The sequence below is a fragment of the Embiotoca jacksoni genome, unplaced genomic scaffold, assembly GCF_022577435.1.
Source record: "Embiotoca jacksoni isolate LCO1_2020_lvr unplaced genomic scaffold, fEmbJac1.0.p SCAF_41, whole genome shotgun sequence".
NCBI classification, from domain to species: Eukaryota; Metazoa; Chordata; class Actinopteri; family Embiotocidae; genus Embiotoca; species Embiotoca jacksoni.
This window is the reverse complement of record NW_027185394.1, coordinates 1,445,823-1,464,537: the sequence shown is the minus strand read 5'-3', so window position 1 is coordinate 1,464,537 and position 18,715 is coordinate 1,445,823. Positions and strand designations below refer to the sequence as shown.

The window sequence follows — 18,715 nt, the reverse complement described above, 5'->3', positions numbered from 1 at the left end:
TTTCTGGTTTTCATGTTAAAGCTGCATGTGGAGGCTTGTAGGTTTAGTTCAGTGTTTCAGAGTCAGAGAGCCGTGTCTCTCTACAGTCAGAGGTTTTTGTACGGCGGTTCAATGAGTTTGTATCACTGTGGTGGACTTTTGGTGGAGGAACCAGACTGGATGTTGGAAGTAAGTTTATTCTCTTTTCAACACTAAAAAGGAAATAGTAAACTAATTTTAGTATTGTTTGTTTAGTGTTTGATGGAAAATGAAACTTTTTGGTTGCAGCAATGTTTGAATTTATATTTGTATTTGTCTTCTTATATCATGGAGCCGATAACTCAGTTAAACTTTTGACATTTTCACTGTCAGACTGAAGTTTAAAGAACTTGATGTGTAGAAAAGATAAAACTTTATTCCTCCTCTGATTATTTTGTGATTTTCAAGCACAATAACTGTTGTTAGGTTGAATACAAATTCTATCAGTAAAAGTGGACAGATTGAAGATAAAGATGCGTATTTGTAAGTTAGCAAAATCATCTATATTATTATCGTGTAAAATATGGTTTCAAATTTAGTTTGAACTAATTTAAACAGTTAAATAACGATTAAAATCCACATGTAGAACATTTTATGTTGGTGAGTTTCTTTCCTGTTCTTGTTTCCACTAAATGCTTTAAACTAAAGTGTCGTTCAGACTTTTAATGATGATGTTCAGAAAAACTTTGATTGTAAATTTTTCCACATCTGCTTCTTTTATTTTCAGAGTAGTTTGACATATTTCAGTGTAAACTGTATGATGATTCTCTCTGTGCTGATTTGCATGAGATGCTTCTTAAAGGGAAGTGAAACAATGTGTGAGTGAGTGACTGGTGGAGCAGAAAAAACATCTGACTGAAACTCCTTAAAGGACAAAATGAACTGTCTCCCAATGAAGGTGTCCAAGTGCTTTTCCTGTCCTCTAACCTGAGTGGTGTCTCCTAGGTGATGCCCGTCCCACCCTGACGGTGCTGCCCCCCTCCGTGGAGGAGCTGCAGAAGAATGAGAAGGCCACCCTCATGTGCCTGGCCAACAAGGGCTTCCCCTCAGACTGGAGTCTGGCCTGGAAGGTGGACGGCAGCAGCAGCAGCAGCAGCAGCAGCATCAGCTGGGAGGAGAGCAGGAGCCTCGCTGTGCTGGAGAAGGACGGCCGCTACAGCTGGAGCAGCACCCTGAGGCTCCCTGCAGACCAGTGGGGGAAGGTGGGCTCTGTGACCTGTGAGGCCACCCGGGGCTCCCAGACTCCCATCTCAGAGACACTGAGGAGAGACCAGTGCTCCCAGTCCTGACCTGCCTCACTGAGACTCTCATACTGGTTTCACTCTGATACTGCTCTCAATCTGGAACTCTGTCTTTCCTTCTTTGATGTGACTAAATAAAGATTCAAATAGTTTCATTTTCCTCTTCATCATGACAGTTGTTCATGTTTTCAGTGAAATAAAGATATTTGTCTTCAAATCAAAAATGTTTCCAAGTAAAGATTTCTTTCATCAGATGTTTTATTCCACTTAAACTCTCCAAATATTAAAGTAATGGTCGAGCATATTTTTTATTGATCATATTAAAAATCTAAGACCTCATTTAACTCTGTAATAACACCAAGAATTATGTGGGCAGAATTGAAAAGTTCACGATGATTGTTAATTGAATCTAAAATCTCACAAAAGATGTAAAACATGAGAAAAGTAAAATAGCCTCTCATCACAGCACATACAGTGGTGCTAGAAAGTTTGAAGGAATTTTCTATATTTCTGCATGAACATGAAATCCTCAGATTTGAACACAAGTCCTATTAAAGAGAACCTACTGGGTCCAATTCTGTTTTATATGTTTATAAATGCAACCTCTTGGATCTCTGTTTAAAACAACCAAGATTGCGTCACACTTCTATGCTGACGATACTCAGGTATACCTGCCTCTGAAACCTGACACCGCCTCTATGAATTCTTAAACAACCTGATTGGCTGTGTGAAAGTGTGAAAGAAGGACAGAGTGGGACTCTAAGATGTGAAACTTCCTGTAAACTGCCGGGAATGTTTGGTTTAGAAATGCAAAAAGAAGACTGGCCACAACACCGAGCCAGCGCAGAGGATGCTGGGAATTATGTGTGTGCTTTTGAAGGCCCGGGGTCGGTGCAGAGTGATCCTCTGTTTGTGGATGTTCAGTGTGAGCAGAACAATCTTTACTGTAACGAGGACCAGCGCTCTGTTAAAGTAGGTTTTCATTTCCTGGTTGAGTTTGGATCTGGATTAATCAGAGAGGAGGAAAAAGAAAGGAAACGTGCTGATTGGTTGATAGTAGAATATCATCAGCATACAGTGATTTTACAGAACCATGTCTGTGTGTGTGTGTGTGCGTGTGTGTGTGTGTGTGTGTGTGTGTGTGTGTGTGTGTGTGTGTGTGTGTACTCAGTGAACTGTATCAGTTCAGTTTCTGTTCAGTCTGACTGAGGGAGGTTTTTGTACGACGCTTTTTCACTGTGTGAACAACCACTGACTGTTGATGTAATGAAAACTCTGACAGTAGTAAACTGCTGCATCTTCAGCCTGGACTCCTCTGATGGTCAGAGTGAAGTCAGAGTTTGAGCCACTGCCTGTAAAACGATCTGAAATCCCTGAATATCTGGTGCTAGATCTATAAATGAGAAGTTTAGGAACTCCTCCATCTTTCTGTTGGTACCAGGCTAAATAGTGGTTGCCATCATAATAAACGTCCTGACTGGTTGTACATGTGATGGTGGCGGAGCCTCCCAGAGCAGAGCTCACTGCTCCAGACTGAGTCACTGTGACCTGGCCTCTGGACTCTGAGGATACAGAGACAACAACATAAAGCAGCGTCACGGTTTTGTGGGCTTCATTTCAGAGGGACGGATGTTCATAGAGGAGAGGAGTTGGATTCTCTGGACTTTACCTGTGAAGCAGCAGCAGAGGAGAGTCCAGATGAGGACGCAGGTCAAAGTCATGTTTCTGATGAGGAGGATTTCTGTGGCTTCTGTTGTCATGAAGGACAGCTGTCAGTCATCCAATGTTCAAACTCTCAGGACTATAAAGTGTCCCAGAGCACTGGAGCATGGTGCTGCTGATGCAAAGTGGCTCTCTATGGAAATGATCCGACCGACCCCAACAGGGACTTTTATCAGTCTTGTGATGTTTATAAATGGATCAATCAGTTGTTCCTAGTTGGAAAATTACTAAGAATTTATGATGTCATCATCTACAGTTCATAATATTATTAAAAGATTCAATGAATCCAGACAAATATCTGATCACAAGGAACAACGCTGAAAACTAATATTGGATGGTGGTGATCTTCGGGCGCTCAGACAGCACTGCATTTAAACCAGACACAATTCTGTAGTGGAAATCACTGCATGGGCTCAGGAACACTTCTGAAAACTGTTGTTTCTGAACACAGTTCATCGCTGCATCCACAAATTCAGGTTAAAAACTCTCCAAAGAAGAAACAAGATAAAAACATGATCCAGACTCGCCGCCGCCTTCTCTGAGGTGAAGTGGAAAACTGTCCTGCGGTCAGACAAATCAAAATTAGTGATTATTTTTGGAAATAATGGGCACTGTGTCCTCCAGGCTAGAAAGGAGAAAGACCACCCAAACTGTTTAACAGGACACAATTCAAAAGCCACAACTGTGATGGTGCAGGGACACATTAGTCTGGGAAGGCACCATGAATGCTGAAGGATAAATACTAGATTTGGAGCAACATATGCTGACATCCAAACAACGTCATGTTTTCAGGAGAATTCTTGCTTATTTCAACAAGACAATGGTAAACCAAATTCTGCACATATTACAACTACATGGCTCTCTAGTAGAAGACTCCGGGTGATAAACCGGCCTTCCTGCAGCCCAGACCTGTAACCCACTGAAAAACAATTGGTGCATAGTGAAAGAAACATATGACAAAGGAGATCCCAAAGTGTTGATCAGCTCAAATTCTATATCAGATCAAAGTGGATAACATTTCACTTTCAAAACTCCAGCAACTGATCTCCTCAGTTCCCAAATGTTCACAGTGTTGTGAAAGGAATACATGATGCAACACAGTCGACAATATGACCCTGTCAAATTCAAAATGAGAATATATTTCTCATTTTGAATGTTGATATGTTGCCTTTGGTCCATTTTCAATTAAAAGTGTGTTTATGGAATTTGCAAATCATCCTGTTCTTTATTTATTTACATTTCCCAAAGCGTCCCAACTTTTTTTGAAATGGGGTTAAAAACAAAATGATAAATTCTCATATTTTGTTACACTGTTATTTTCGTTTTTCCTATCTGCTGACAAATGTCTAAAAGTAGTAAGTTGTTTTGGTGAGTTTGTTTGTTTCAGAGTCAGAGAGCCGTGTCTCTCTACAGTCAGAGGTTTTTGTACGGCGGTTCAATGAGTTTGTATCACTGTGGAACACGTTCGGTGGAGGAACCAGACTGGATATTGGAAGTAAGTACAACTTAAAGCTGTTTTATTTTGGGAACGAATGTGTCACTGAATTAATTTTTTTGTTTAATTGCTCAGAACGTCAGATGAAAAATCTTTCAATTTAATTTATTTTTTTACATGTATGGTTTTCTGACGTCTGATTTTGAAATGGAAGTTTAAAAACTAATTTGAAAGAATATAGCAAATTAAAACTGTTCAGATGTTGAATATTTATTTCTGGTTTTCATGTTAAAGCTGCATGTGGAGGCTTGTAGGTTTAGTTCAGTGTTTCAGAGTCAGAGAGCCGTGTCTCTCTACAGTCAGAGGTTTTTGTACGGCGGTTCAATGAGTTTGTATCACTGTGGTGGACTTTTGGTGGAGGAACCAGACTGGATGTTGGAAGTAAGTTTATTCTCTTTTCAACACTAAAAAGGAAATAGTAAACTAATTTGAGTATTGTTTGTTTAGTGTTTGATGGAAAATGAAACTTTTTGGTTGCAGCAATGTTTGAATTTATATTTTTATTTGTCTTCTTATATCATGGAGCCGATAACTCAGTTAAACTTTTGACATTTTCACTGTCAGACTGAAGATTAAAGAACTTGATGTGTAGAAAAGATAAAACTTTATTCCTCCTCTGATTAGTTTGTGATGTTCCAGCACAATAACTGTTGTTAGGTTGAATACAAATTCTATCAGGAAAACTGGACAAAGTGAAGATAAAGATGCGTATTTGTAAGTTAGCAAAATCATCTATTTTATTATAGTGTCAAATATGGTTTCAAATTAAGTTTGAAGTTACTTAAACAGTTAAATCATCTTTAAAATCCACATGTAGAACATTTTATGTTGGTGAGTTTCTTTCCTGTTGTTGTTTCCACTAAATCCTTTAAACTAACGTGTCGTTCAGACTTTTAATGATGATGTTCAGAAAAACTTTGATTGTAAATTTTCCCACATCTTCTTCTTTTATTTTCATAGTAGTTTGACATATTTCAGTGTAAACTGTACGATGATTCTCTCTGTGCTGATTTGCATGAGATGCTTCTTAAAGGGAAGTGAAACAATGTGTGAGTGAGTGACTGGTGGAGCAGAAAAAACATCTGACTGAAACTCCTTAAAGGACAAAATGAACTGTCTCCCAGTGAAGGTGTCCAAGTGTGTTTCCTGTCCTCTAACCTGAGTGGTGTCTCCTAGGTGATACCCGTCCCACCCTGACGGTGCTGCCCCCCTCCGTGGAGGAGCTGCAGAAGAATGAGAAGGCCACCCTCATGTGCCTGGCCAACAAGGGCTTCCCCTCAGACTGGAGTCTGGCCTGGAAGGTGGACGGCAGCAGCAGCAGCAGCAGCATCAGCATCAGCTGGGAGGAGAGCAGGAGCCTCGCTGTGCTGGAGAAGGACGGCCGCTACAGCTGGAGCAGCACCCTGAGGCTCCCTGCAGACCAGTGGGGGAAGGTGGGCTCTGTGACCTGTGAGGCCACCCGGGGCTCCCAGACTCCCATCTCAGAGACACTGAGGAGAGACCAGTGCTCCCAGTCCTGACCTGCCTCACTGAGACTCTCATACTGGTTTCACTCTGATACTGCTCTCAATCTGGAACTCTGTCTTTCCTTCTTTCATGTGACTAAATAAAGATTCAAATAGTTTCATTTTCCTCTTCATCATGACAGTTGTTCATGTTTTCAGTGAAATAAAGATCTTTGTCTTCAAATCAAAAATGTTTCCAAGTAAAGATTTCTTTCATCAGATGTTTTATTCCACTTAAACTCTCCAAATATTAAAGTAATGGTCGAGCGTATTTTTTATCAATTATCTTAAAAATCTAAGAGCTCATTTCACTCTGTAATAACACCAAGAATTATGTGGGCAGAATTGAAAAGTTCACAATGATTGTTAAATGAATCTAAAATCTCACAAAAGATGTAAAACATGAGAAAAGTAAAATAGCCTCTCATCACAGCACATACAGTGGTGCTAGAAAGTTTGAAGGAATTTTCTATATTTCTTCATGAACATGAAATCCTCAGATTTGAACACAAGTCCTATAAAAGAGAACCTACTGGGTCCAATTCTGTTTTATATGTTTATAAATGCAACCTCTTGGATCTCTGTTTAAAACAACCAAGATTGCGTCACACTTCTATGCTGATGATACTCAGGTATACCTGCCTCTGAAACCTGACACCGCCTCTATGAATTCTTAAACAACCTGATTGGCTGTGTGAAAGTGTGAAAGAAGGACAGAGTGGGACTCTAAGATGTGAAACTTCCTGTAAACTGCCGGGAATGTTTGGTTTAGAAATGCAAAAAGAAGACTGGCCACAACACCGAGCCAGCGCAGAGGATGCTGGGAATTATGTGTGTGCTTTTGAAGGCCCGGGGTCGGTGCAGAGTGATCCTCTGTTTGTGGATGTTCAGTGTGAGCAGAACAATCTTTACTGTAACGAGGACCAGCGCTCTGTTAAAGTAGGTTTTCATTTCCTGTTTGAGTTTGGATCCGGATTAATCAGAGAGGAGGAAAAAGAAAGGAAACGTGCTGATTGGTTGATAGAAGAATATCATCAGCATACAGTGATTTTACAGAACCATGTCAGTGTGTGTGTGTGTGTGTGTGTGTGTGTGTGTGTGTGTGTGTATGTGTGTGTGTGTGTGTGTGTGTACTCAGTGAACTGTATCAGTTCAGTTTCAGTTCAGTCTGACTGAGGGAGGTTTTTGTACGACGCTTTTTCACTGTGTGAACACAACTTGACTGTTGATGTAATGATAACTCTGACAGTAGTAAACTGCTGCATCTTCAGCCTGGACTCCTCTGATGGTCAGAGTGAAGTCAGAGTTTGATCGACTGCCTGTAAAACGATCTGAAATCCCTGATTGTCTGGTGCTAGCATAATAAATGAGAAGTTTAGGAACTCCTCCATCTTTCTGTTGGTACCAGGCTAAAAGATGGTAGTTGCTCCAAACATGAACGTTCTGACTGGTTGTACATGTGATGGTGGCGGAGCCTCCCAGAGCAGAGCTCACTGCTCCAGACTGAGTCACTGTGACCTGGCCTCTGGACTCTGAGGATACAGAGACAACAACATAAAGCAGCGTCACGGTTTTGTGGGCTTCATTTCAGAGGGACGGATGTTCATAGAGGACAGGAGTTGGATTCTCTGGACTTTACCTGTGAAGCAGCAGCAGAGGAGAGTCCAGATGAGGACGCAGGTCAAAGTCATGTTTCTGATGAGGAGGATTTCTGTGGCTTCTGTTGTCATGAAGGACAGCTGTCAGTCATCCAGTGTTCAAACTCTCAGGACTATAAAGTGTCCCAGAGCACTGGAGCATGGTGCTGCTGATGCAAAGTGGCTCTCTATGGAAATGATCCGACCGAATCCAACAGGGACTTGTTGTTAATTTTCTTTTTATGTGAAGAAAAACCTTTCGGCTTCAAGGTCACCATAAAATCATTTTGATCATCTGTTAAAGTTGACCACATTGAACACATGAATTTGTGGACAGCCACTGCTGATGTGTTTTATTATCTCAGCAAACAATCCTCATGACTGTGTTGAAAGCAGAAAAACACCTGAAGCTTCAGACGCAGATTCACATGAGAGAAAACAGACTTCTTGCTGTCTTCGTGTTCCTTTCAGACTGTTAGCAGCTCATATTTACAGAGCAGAGTGCAGTGAGCTGGTTTGAGGTCGGTACATCAGAGACCTTTTCTGCATTTCTAAGCATCTTTCCGGTCCCTGCTGTTCACCACCTGACCACCAGATGTTGTCAGACTTTCCCTCCAGTCTCCAACACCTCCAATCACCTGTTCCTCTTTCTCCAATGAACAATCACTGCTCCAACCGATCACTTCCTCCTGTTCCCTTCCAGCTTATCGAACCGTCCTGACTTTAGTCATTCAGCTTTGTAACTTTAGTAAGTTACAGTCCATAAAGTTTATATTGGAAAATATATATTTTTAAATGTATTAAGGAGCTTTGAACTGGGTCATCTGTATTAATCACAGTAATTTGATTTTCATCAAAGACCATTCTTTAACAAGAAACTAGTTCATTCATGGTTTCAGCAGATTTTATCAACAGCGTAATTTAAATAATTATCAGATATAACTATTAACATTCAAAAAACGTTGAAATATGTAAAAAAAAAATCACAGGGCACCACCCCGGTAACAGGGAACAAAAAGAAACTAACATCAGCCTCCTATTCAGAAAAATCTAGGTTGAAGCCTCACTCGGGGCACCATTAAATATGATGTAAAAGCTGAGGTAGATTCTGTTTTTAGCATAATATCAATAATTACAAGGGACAATTGTTCATCATCAAAGTTTAATATTAACTGATCTCCCTGAGAACAGTCACGTCCTCAACATTTCTACAGATCTTTCCGGTCCCTGCTGTTCACCCTCTGACCACCAGATGGCCTCAGTCCTTCCCTCCAGTCTCCAACACCCTCCTGCTCACCTGCTCCTCATCCTCCAATCAACCCCCTCAGTTCCTTAAACCGATCACTTCCACCTGCTCCCTCCAGCTCGTCAAGCTGTGCTGACTTTAAAGTTCTTCATCCAGCCTGCTGCTTCACCTCCATCTGAACCTTTTCCTTGTAAACCTCCTTCACTGCACCGTCCTCCCTGACTGTTATCATTTGTGTCCTGCATCCTGAGCTCCAGACTAGAATCATGAATTTAATTTATTTTCATCAGTTTTGATGAGATCAACATTTTTAATTGACCTGAAAAAATGGATTTAAAATGATTGAAATATGTAAAATCAGCATTAAACGTGATGTTTGTATGTACTTTTGAAGAACATTTCAGACATATGTTGGTCCACCGATGTGAATGGGCGGCTGTTCATCCGCTTACTGTACAGAAGTACGGAAGTCTGGACTTGTGGACAGTTTTGTTCAGTCTTTCAATTTTGGTAATATGATATTTTAATGGTTGAATTTATTAGAATATCTTTACATGTCTGGATCATTGTAATGTGCAGATTTCAGAAAGTCAGTCAGTGACGGGTCATGAGGGGATGCTGAAGGCAGAGGAGTTCAGATAATTGAAAGTTTTGGACATGTGAGCAGATACAGAAAACATGGAGGTTATCATCAGTTAGAGTTCAAAAAGTTAATGTTGGAAAATTAAAAATGAAGTTTTGAACTGAACTATTTGTTTTAGTTAAAGCAATTTGATTTATTTCAAGATCATTCTTTGGCACTGAACTTTTTTGATGTTTTTCAGTCAAAGAAAAAGGACATGGACATGTTAAATACATGTTATGAAGTGTGTGAGTGTGAGTGTGTGTGTGTGTGTGTGTGTGTGTGTGTGTGTGTGTGTGTGTGTGTGTGTACTCAGTGAACTGTGTCAGTTCAGTTTCTGTTCAGTCTGACTGAGGGAGGTTTTTGTACGACGCTTTTTCACTGTGTGAACACATTCTGACTGTTGATGTAATGAAAACTCTGACAGTAGTAAACTGCTGCATCTTCAGCCTGGACTCCTCTGATGGTCAGAGTGAAGTCAGAGTTTGATCCACTGCCTGTAAAACGATCTGAAATCCCTGAATATCTTCTGATAGCATCATAAATGAGAAGTTTAGGAACTCCTCCATCTTTCTGTTGGTACCAGGCTAAATAATGGTAGTTGTTGTAAACATAAACGTCCTGACTGGTTGTACATGTGATGGTGGCGGAGCCTCCCAGAGCAGAGCTCACTGCTCCAGACTGAGTCACTGTGACCTGGCCTCTGGACTCTGAGGATACAGAGACAACAACATAAAGCAGCGTCACGGTTTTGTGGGCTTCATTTCAGAGGGACGGATGTTCATAGAGGAGAGGAGTTGGATTCTCTGGACTTTACCTGTGAAGCAGCAGCAGAGGAGAGTCCAGATGAGGACGCAGGTCAAAGTCATGTTTCTGATGAGGAGGATTTCTGTGGCTTCTGTTGTCATGAAGGACAGCTGTCAGTCATCCAGTGTTCAAACTCTCAGGACTATAAAGTGTCCCAGAGCACTGGAGCATGGTGCTGCTGATGCAAAGTAGCTCTCTATGGAAATGATCCGACCGACTCCAACAGGGACTTTTATCAGTCTTGTGATGTTTATAAATGGATCAATCAGTTGTTCCTCGATGGAAAATTGAGAAGAATTTATGATCTCATCATCTACAGTTCATAATATTAATAAAAGATTCAATGAATCCAGACAAATATCTGGATTGAATGGACAATGCTGAAAACTAATATTGGATGGTGGTGATCTACGGGGGCTCAGGCAGCACTGCATTTAAACCAGACACAATTCTGCAGTGGAAATCACTGCATGGGCTCAGGAACACTTCTGAAAACTGTTGTTTCTGAACACAGTTCATCGCTGCATCATCAAATTCAGGTTAAAAACTCTCCAAAGAGGGAAAAGATAAAAACATGATCCAGACTCGCAGCTGCCTTCTCTGAGGTGGAGTTGAAAACTGTCTTGTGGTCAGACAAATCAAAATCATTGATTCTTTTTGGAAATAATTGGCACTGTGTCCTCCAGGCTCGAAAGGAGAGGGACCACCCAACTGGTTAACAGGACAGAATTCATAAGCCACAACTGTGATGATGCAGGGACGCACTAGTCTGGGAAGGCACCATGAATGCTGAAGGATAAATACTAGATTTGATGCAACATATGCTGACATCCAAACAACGTCATGTTTTCAGGAGAATTCTTGCTTATTTCAACAAGACAATGGTAAACCAAATTCTGCACATATTACAACTACATGGCTCTCTAGTAGAAGACTCCGGGTGATAAACCGGCCTTCCTGCAGCCCAGACCTGTAACCCACTGAAAAACAATTGGTGCATAGGGGAAAAAAAACATGACAAAGGAGATCCCAAAGTGTTGATCACTCAAATTCTATATCAGATCAAAATGGATAACATTTCACTTTCAAAACTCCAGCAACTGATCTCCTCAGTTCCCAAATGTTCACAGTGTTGTTAAAAATAGAGCTGATGCAACACAGTCGACAATATGACCCTGTCAAATTCAAAATGAGAACATATTTCTCACTTTGAATGTTGATATGTTACCTTTGGTCTATTTTCAATTGAAAGTGTGTTTATGGAATTTGCAAATCATCGTGTTCTTTATTTATTTACATTTCCCAAAGCGTCCCAACGTTTTTTGAATTGGGGTTAAAAACAAAATGATAAATTCTATTATTTTGTTACACTGTTATTTTCATTTTTCATATCAGCTGACAAATTTACAAAAGTAGTAAGTTGTTTTGGTGAGTTTGTTTGTTTCAGAGTCAGAGAGCCGTGTCTCTCTACAGTCAGAGGTTTTTGTACGGCGGTTCAATGAGTTTGTATCACTGTGGAACACGTTCGGTGGAGGAACCAGACTGGATATTGGAAGTAAGTACAACTTAAAGCTGTTTTATTTTAGGAATTAGTGTGTCACTAACATAGATTTTTATTTAACTGCTCAGAATGTCTGAAGAAAAATCTATGTATTTTTTTACATCTGTGATTTTCTGACAACGTCTGATTTTGAAATGGAAGTTTAAAAACTAATTTGAAAGAATATAGAAAATATGAATTGTTCAGATGATGAATATTTATTTCTGGTTTTCATGTTAAAGCTGCATGTGGAGGCTTGTAGGTTTAGTTCAGTGTTTCAGAGTCAGAGAGCCGTGTCTCTCTACAGTCAGAGGTTTTTGTACGGCGGTTCAATGAGTTTGTATCACTGTGGTGGACTTTTGGTGGAGGAACCAGACTGGATATTGGAAGTAAGTTTATTCTCTTTTCAACACTAAAAAGGAAATAGTAAACTAATTTTAGTATTGTTTGTTTAGTGTTAGATAGAAAATGAAACTTTTTGGTTGCAGCAATGTTTGAATTTATATTTGTATTTGTCTTCTTATATCATGGAGCTGATAACTCAGTTAAACTTTTGACATTTTCACTGTCAGACTGAAGATTAAAGAACTTGATGTGTAGAAAAGATAAAACTTTATTCCTCTTCTGATTAGTTTGTGATTTTCCAGCACAACAACTGTTGTTAGGTTGAATACAAATTCTATCAGTAAAACTGGACAAAGTGAAGATAAAGATGCGTATTTGTAAGTTAGCAAAATCATCTATTTTATTATCGTGTCAAATATGGTTTCAAATTTAGTTTGAACTAATTTAAACAGTTAAATAACGATTAAAATCCACATGTAGAACATTTTATGTTGGTGAGTTTCTTTCCTGTTGTTGTTTCCTCTAAATCCTTTAAACTAACATGTCTTTCAGACTTTTAATGATAATGTTCAGAAAAACTTTGATTGTAAATTGTTCCACATCTGCTTCTTTTATTTTCAGAGTAGTTTGACATATTTCAGTGTAAACTGTACGATGATTCTCTCTGTGCTGATTTGCATGAGATGCTTCTTAAAGGGAAGTGAAACAATGTGTGAGTGAGTGACTGGTGGAGCAGAAAAAACATCTGACTGAAACTCCTTAAAGGACAAAATGAACTGTCTCCCAATGAAGGTGTCCAAGTGCTTTTCCTGTCCTCTAACCTGAGTGGTGTCTCCTAGGTGATGCCCGTCCCACCCTGACGGTGCTGCCCCCCTCCGTGGAGGAGCTGCAGAAGAATGAGAAGGCCACCCTCATGTGCCTGGCCAACAAGGGCTTCCCCTCAGACTGGAGTCTGGCCTGGAAGGTGGACGGCAGCAGCAGCAGCAGCAGCAGCAGCATCAGCTGGGAGGAGAGCAGGAGCCTCGCTGTGCTGGAGAAGGACGGCCGCTACAGCTGGAGCAGCACCCTGAGGCTCCCTGCAGACCAGTGGGGGAAGGTGGGCTCTGTGACCTGTGAGGCCACCCGGGGCTCCCAGACTCCCATCTCAGAGACACTGAGGAGAGACCAGTGCTCCCAGTCCTGACCTGCCTCACTGAGACTCTCATACTGGTTTCACTCTGATACTGCTCTCAATCTGGAACTCTGTCTTTCCTTCTTTGATGTGACTAAATAAAGATTCAAATAGTTTCATTTTCCTCTTCATCATGACAGTTGTTCATGTTTTCAGTGAAATAAAGATCTTTGTCTTCAAATCAAAAATGTTTCCAAGTAAAGATTTCTTTCATCAGATATTTTATTCCACTTAAACTCTTCAAATATTAAAGTAATGGCCGAGCGTATTTTTTATTGATCATATTAAAAATCTAAGAGCTTATTTAACTCTGTAATAACAACCAAGAATTATGTGGGCAGAATTGAAAAGTTCACAATGATTATTAAATGAATCTAAAATCTCACAAAAGATGCAAAACATGAGAAAAGTAAAATAGCCTCTCATCACAGCACATACAGTGGTGCTAGAACGTTTGAAGGAATTTTCTATATTTCTTCATGAACATGAAATCCTCAGATTTGAACACAAGTCCTATAAAAGAGAACCTACTGGGTCCAATTCTGTTTTATATGTTTATAAATGCAACCTCTTGGATCTCTGTTTAAAACAACCAAGATTGCGTCACACTTCTATGCTGACGATACTCAGGTATACCTGCCTCTGAAACCTGACACCGCCTCTATGAATTCTTAAACAACCTGATTGGCTGTGTGAAAGTGTGAAAGAAGGACAGAGTGGGACTCTAAGATGTGAAACTTCCTGTAAACTGCCGGGAATGTTTGGTTTAGAAATGCAAAAAGAAGACTGGCCACAACACCGAGCCAGCGCAGAGGATGCTGGGAATTATGTGTGTGCTTTTGAAGGCCCGGGGTCGGTGCAGAGTGATCCTCTGTTTGTGGATGTTCAGTGTGAGCAGAACAATCTTTACTGTAACGAGGACCAGCGCTCTGTTAAAGTAGGTTTTCATTTCCTGGTTGAGTTTGGATCTGGATTAATCAGAGAGGAGGAAAAAGAAAGGAAACGTGCTGATTGGTTGATAGCAGAATATCATCAGCATACAGTGATTTTACAGAACCATGTCAGTGTGTGTGTGTGTGTGTGTGTGTGTGTGTGTGTGTGTGTGTGTGTGTGTGTGTGTGTGTACTCAGTGAACTGTATCAGTTCAGTTTCTGTTCAGTCTGACTGAGGGAGGTTTTTGTACGACGCTTTTTCACTGTGTGAACAACCACTGACTGTTGATGACATGAAAACTCTGACAGTAGTAAACTGCTGCATCTTCAGCCTGGACTCCTCTGATGGTCAGAGTGAAGTCAGAGTTTGATCCACTGCCTGTAAAACGATCTGAAATCCCTGAATATCTGGTGCTAGTATAATAAATGAGAAGTTTAGGAACTCCTCCATCTTTCTGTTGGTACCAGGCTAAATAGTGGTAGTTGTTGTAAACATAAACGTCCTGACTGGTTGTACATGTGATGGTGGCGGAGCCTCCCAGAGCAGAGCTCACTGCTCCAGACTGAGTCACTGTGACCTGGCCTCTGGACTCTGAGGATACAGAGACAACAACATAAAGCAGCGTCACGGTTTTGTGGGCTTCATTTCAGAGGGACGGATGTTCATAGAGGAGAGGAGTTGGATTCTCTGGACTTTACCTGTGAAGCAGCAGCAGAGGAGAGTCCAGATGAGGACGCAGGTCAAAGTCATGTTTCTGATGAGGAGGATTTCTGTGGCTTCTGTTGTCATGAAGGACAGCTGTCAGTCATCCAGTGTTCAAACTCTCAGGACTATAAAGTGTCCCAGAGCACTGGAGCATGGTGCTGCTGATGCAAAGTGGCTCTCTATGGAAATGATCCGACCGACTCCAACAGGGACTTTTATCAGTCTTGTGATGTTTATAAATGGATCAATCAGTTTATCAGAGGATTGATTGGAAAAAAATGTCAACACATTTTGTCAGATTTTATATTCAGTTTTCCTCTTCAGGGTAAATCTTATTTCAGAAAGCTTCCTGTTTCATTTAAATAGTTTCAGTGAGTTGATCAATGAATCAGTCAGTTTAAAGGAAGGTAGATTGTTAATGTATTTACTCATTTTAATGTTGTTAAAACTTGTTGTATGTTGTTCTTACAGTTTCTCGCATCTTAATAATGAATCTGTTTTGAGGGAAATTAACAAGACAATAATTAAAAATGTATATTTTCTAAATTCCCTCTGCAAACATAGATAAAACAAGGTGTTAGTTTTTGTCACATTTTTCATTGGTTCAAGTAAAAAATCTCAGATTTCTTTAATACACACAAAAGTTTATTTCTATTAAATTTTGATCACAAGTTTGTTAAATTCCTGTCAGTGATCGATTCACCTTTTCTGAGATCATCCGTCCACCTGACAGGTGTAGAACATCAAGGTGCTGATTAAACAGCAGGATTGTTGGACAGGTGTCACTCATAGAGGTCACAGTAACAGGCCTCTGTTAATGTGACCTGTTGTTGTGGGTTGTGTTTGTGTGATATTTGAAATATTAAATACTTTCAACATCCGTGAAGGCTTCACGTCAAACAGACTGACATCATGTTAAAATCAATCAATAATCTGGTTGCACTGAAATTTATTCTGAATATTTTCTCCATTTTTCTCGTGTCTTTTTGTTCTTGTAAAAATATTTGACATACATATGCTGCAATTTAAATAAATTCTCCAGATTTACATAATCCATCTTTTTCTGTTTAATTAAAATCTGTTTCAACCCTTTTGAGAACATTCAACACATTTATTTTGAAGGTTTTATGATTTAAAAAGGAAGTTGAGTGTTGAATAAAAGTCCTTCCTGTTCTATTAATAATGACGCCTTAGTTTGAAGTCATTCCTGCCTACATGAAGACAACAAACACAAATCCTCACTTTGACTTTAAATAAGAAATATTTCTGTTCAAACAACTTCAGTTTTCCTCGTGTGGAATTTTTTATTCTATGAATTGGAAATTTTAATTTCTTCATTTAAAGTTGATCTCTGAAATAAATGTGTTGAAGGTTCAACTTCTAATCTATAGTTCTGAAACAATATATGTTTGAGGTGATTATATGTATCAAGTTATATGTAGTGTGTGTGTGTGTGTGTGTGTGTGTGTGTGTGTGTGTGTGTGTGTACTCAGTGAACTGTATCAGTTCAGTTTCTGTTCAGTCTGACTGAGGGAGGTTTTTGTACGACGCTTTTTCACTGTGTGAACAACCACTGACTGTTGATGTAATGTTGACTCTGACAGTAGTAAACTGCTGCATCTTCAGCCTGGACTCCTCTGATGGTCAGAGTGAAGTCAGAGTTTGATCCACTGCCTGTAAAACGATCTGAAATCCCTGATTGTCTGGTGCTAGTATAATAAATGAGAAGTTTAGGAACTCCTCCATCTTTCTGTTGGTACCAGGCTAAAGAGTTAGAATTATAAATGTTCTGACTGGTTGTACATGTGATGGTGGCGGAGCCTCCCAGAGCAGAGCTCACTGCTCCAGACTGAGTCACTGTGACCTGGCCTCTGGACTCTGAGGATACAGAGACAACAACATAAAGCAGCGTCACGGTTTTGTGGGCTTCATTTCAGAGGGACGGATGTTCATAGAGGAGAGGAGTTGGATTCTCTGGACTTTACCTGTGAAGCAGCAGCAGAGGAGAGTCCAGATGAGGACGCAGGTCAAAGTCATGTTTCTGATGAGGAGGATTTCTGTGGCTTCTGTTGTCATGAAAGACAGCTGTCAGTCATCCAGTGTTCAAACTCTCAGGACTATAAAGTGTCCCAGAGCACTGGAGCATGGTGCTGCTGATGCAAAGTAGCTCTCTATGGAAATGATCCGACCGACTCCAACAGGGACTTTTATCAGTCTCGTGATGTTTATAAATTTATCAATCAGTTGTTCCTCGTTGGAAAATTACCAAGAATTTATGATCTCATCATCCACAGTTCATAATATTATTAAAAGATTCAATGAATCCAGACAAATATCTGGACACAAGGAACAACGCTGAAAACTAATATTGGATGGTGGTGATCTTCGGGCGCTCAGGCAGCACTGCATTTAAACCAGACACAATTCTGTAGTGGAAATCACTGCATGGGCTCAGGAACACTTCTGAAAACTGTTGTTTCTGACCACAGTTCATCTCTGCATCATCAAATTCAGGTTAAAACTCTCCAAAGAGGAAACAAGATAAAAACATGATCCAGACTCGCCGCCGCCTTCTCTGAGGTGAATTGGAAAACTGTCCTGCGGTCAGACAAATCAAAATTAGTGATTATTTTTGGAAATCATGGGCACTGTGTCCTCCAGGCTAGAAAGGAGAGGGACCACCCAAACTGTTTAACAGGACACAATTCACAAGCCACAACTGTGATGATGCAGGGACGCACTAGTCTGGGAAGGCACCATGAATGCTGAAGGATAAATACTAGATTTGGAGCAACATATGCTGACATCCAAACAACGTCATGTTTTCAGGAGAATTCTTGCTTATTTCAACAAGATAATGGTAAACCAAATTCTGCACATATTACAACTACATGGCTCTCTAGTAGAAGACTCCGGTTGATAAACCGGCCTTCCTGCAGCCCAGACCTGTAACCCACTGAAAAACAATTGGTGCATAATAAAAGAAAAATATGACAAAGGAGATCCCAAAGTGTTGATCAGCTCAAATTCTATATCAGATCAAAGTGGATAACATTTCACTTTCAAAACTCCAGCAACTGACCTCCTCAGTTCCCAAATGTTCACAGTGTTGTTAAAGGAATACGTGATGCAACACAGTCGACAATATGACCCTGTCAAATTCAAAATGAGAACATACTTCTAACTTTGAATGTTGATATGTTCCCTTTGGTCCATTTTCAATTAAAAGTGTGTTTATGGAATTTGCAAATCAACCTGTTCTTTATTTATTTACATTTCCCAAAGCGTCCCAACTTTTTTTGAATTGGGGTTAAAAACAAAATGATAAATTCTCATATTTTGTTACACTGTTATTTTTGTTTTTCCTATCAGCTGACAAATTTATAAAAGTAGGAAGTTGTTTTGGTGAGTTTGTTTGTTTCAGAGTCAGAGAGCCGTGTCTCTCTACAGTCAGAGGTTTTTGTACGGCGGTTCAATGAGTTTGTATCACTGTGGAACACGTTCGGTGGAGGAACCAGACTGGATATTGGAAGTAAGTACAACTTAACGCTGTTTTATTTTGGGAACGAATGTGTCACTGAATTAATTTTTTTGTTTAATTGCTCAGAACGTCAGATGAAAATTCTTTAAATTTAATTTATTTTTTTTAATGTATGATTTTCTGACGTCTGATTTTGAAATGGAAGTTTAAAAACTAATTTGAAAGAATATAAAAAATTAGAATTTTT

The 18,715-nt window shown here is 39.9% G+C and overlaps 3 gene segments (V, D, J or C); all 3 read left to right on the top strand.

The window, feature by feature from the left end:
* Positions 1-491: 491 nt before the first annotated feature.
* LOC138209815 (immunoglobulin kappa constant-like) lies at positions 492-1,483 on the top strand. The segment is given in 2 exon segments: positions 492-501; positions 964-1,483. Coding segments are annotated over 2 exon segments (354 nt in total).
* A 3,697-nt stretch (positions 1,484-5,180) lies between these two features.
* LOC138209814 (immunoglobulin kappa constant-like) lies at positions 5,181-6,156 on the top strand. The segment is given in 2 exon segments: positions 5,181-5,190; positions 5,653-6,156. Coding segments are annotated over 2 exon segments (354 nt in total).
* Positions 6,157-12,545: 6,389 nt separating this feature from the next.
* LOC138209813 (immunoglobulin kappa constant-like) lies at positions 12,546-13,526 on the top strand. The segment is given in 2 exon segments: positions 12,546-12,555; positions 13,018-13,526. Coding segments are annotated over 2 exon segments (354 nt in total).
* Positions 13,527-18,715: the final 5,189 nt, after the last annotated feature.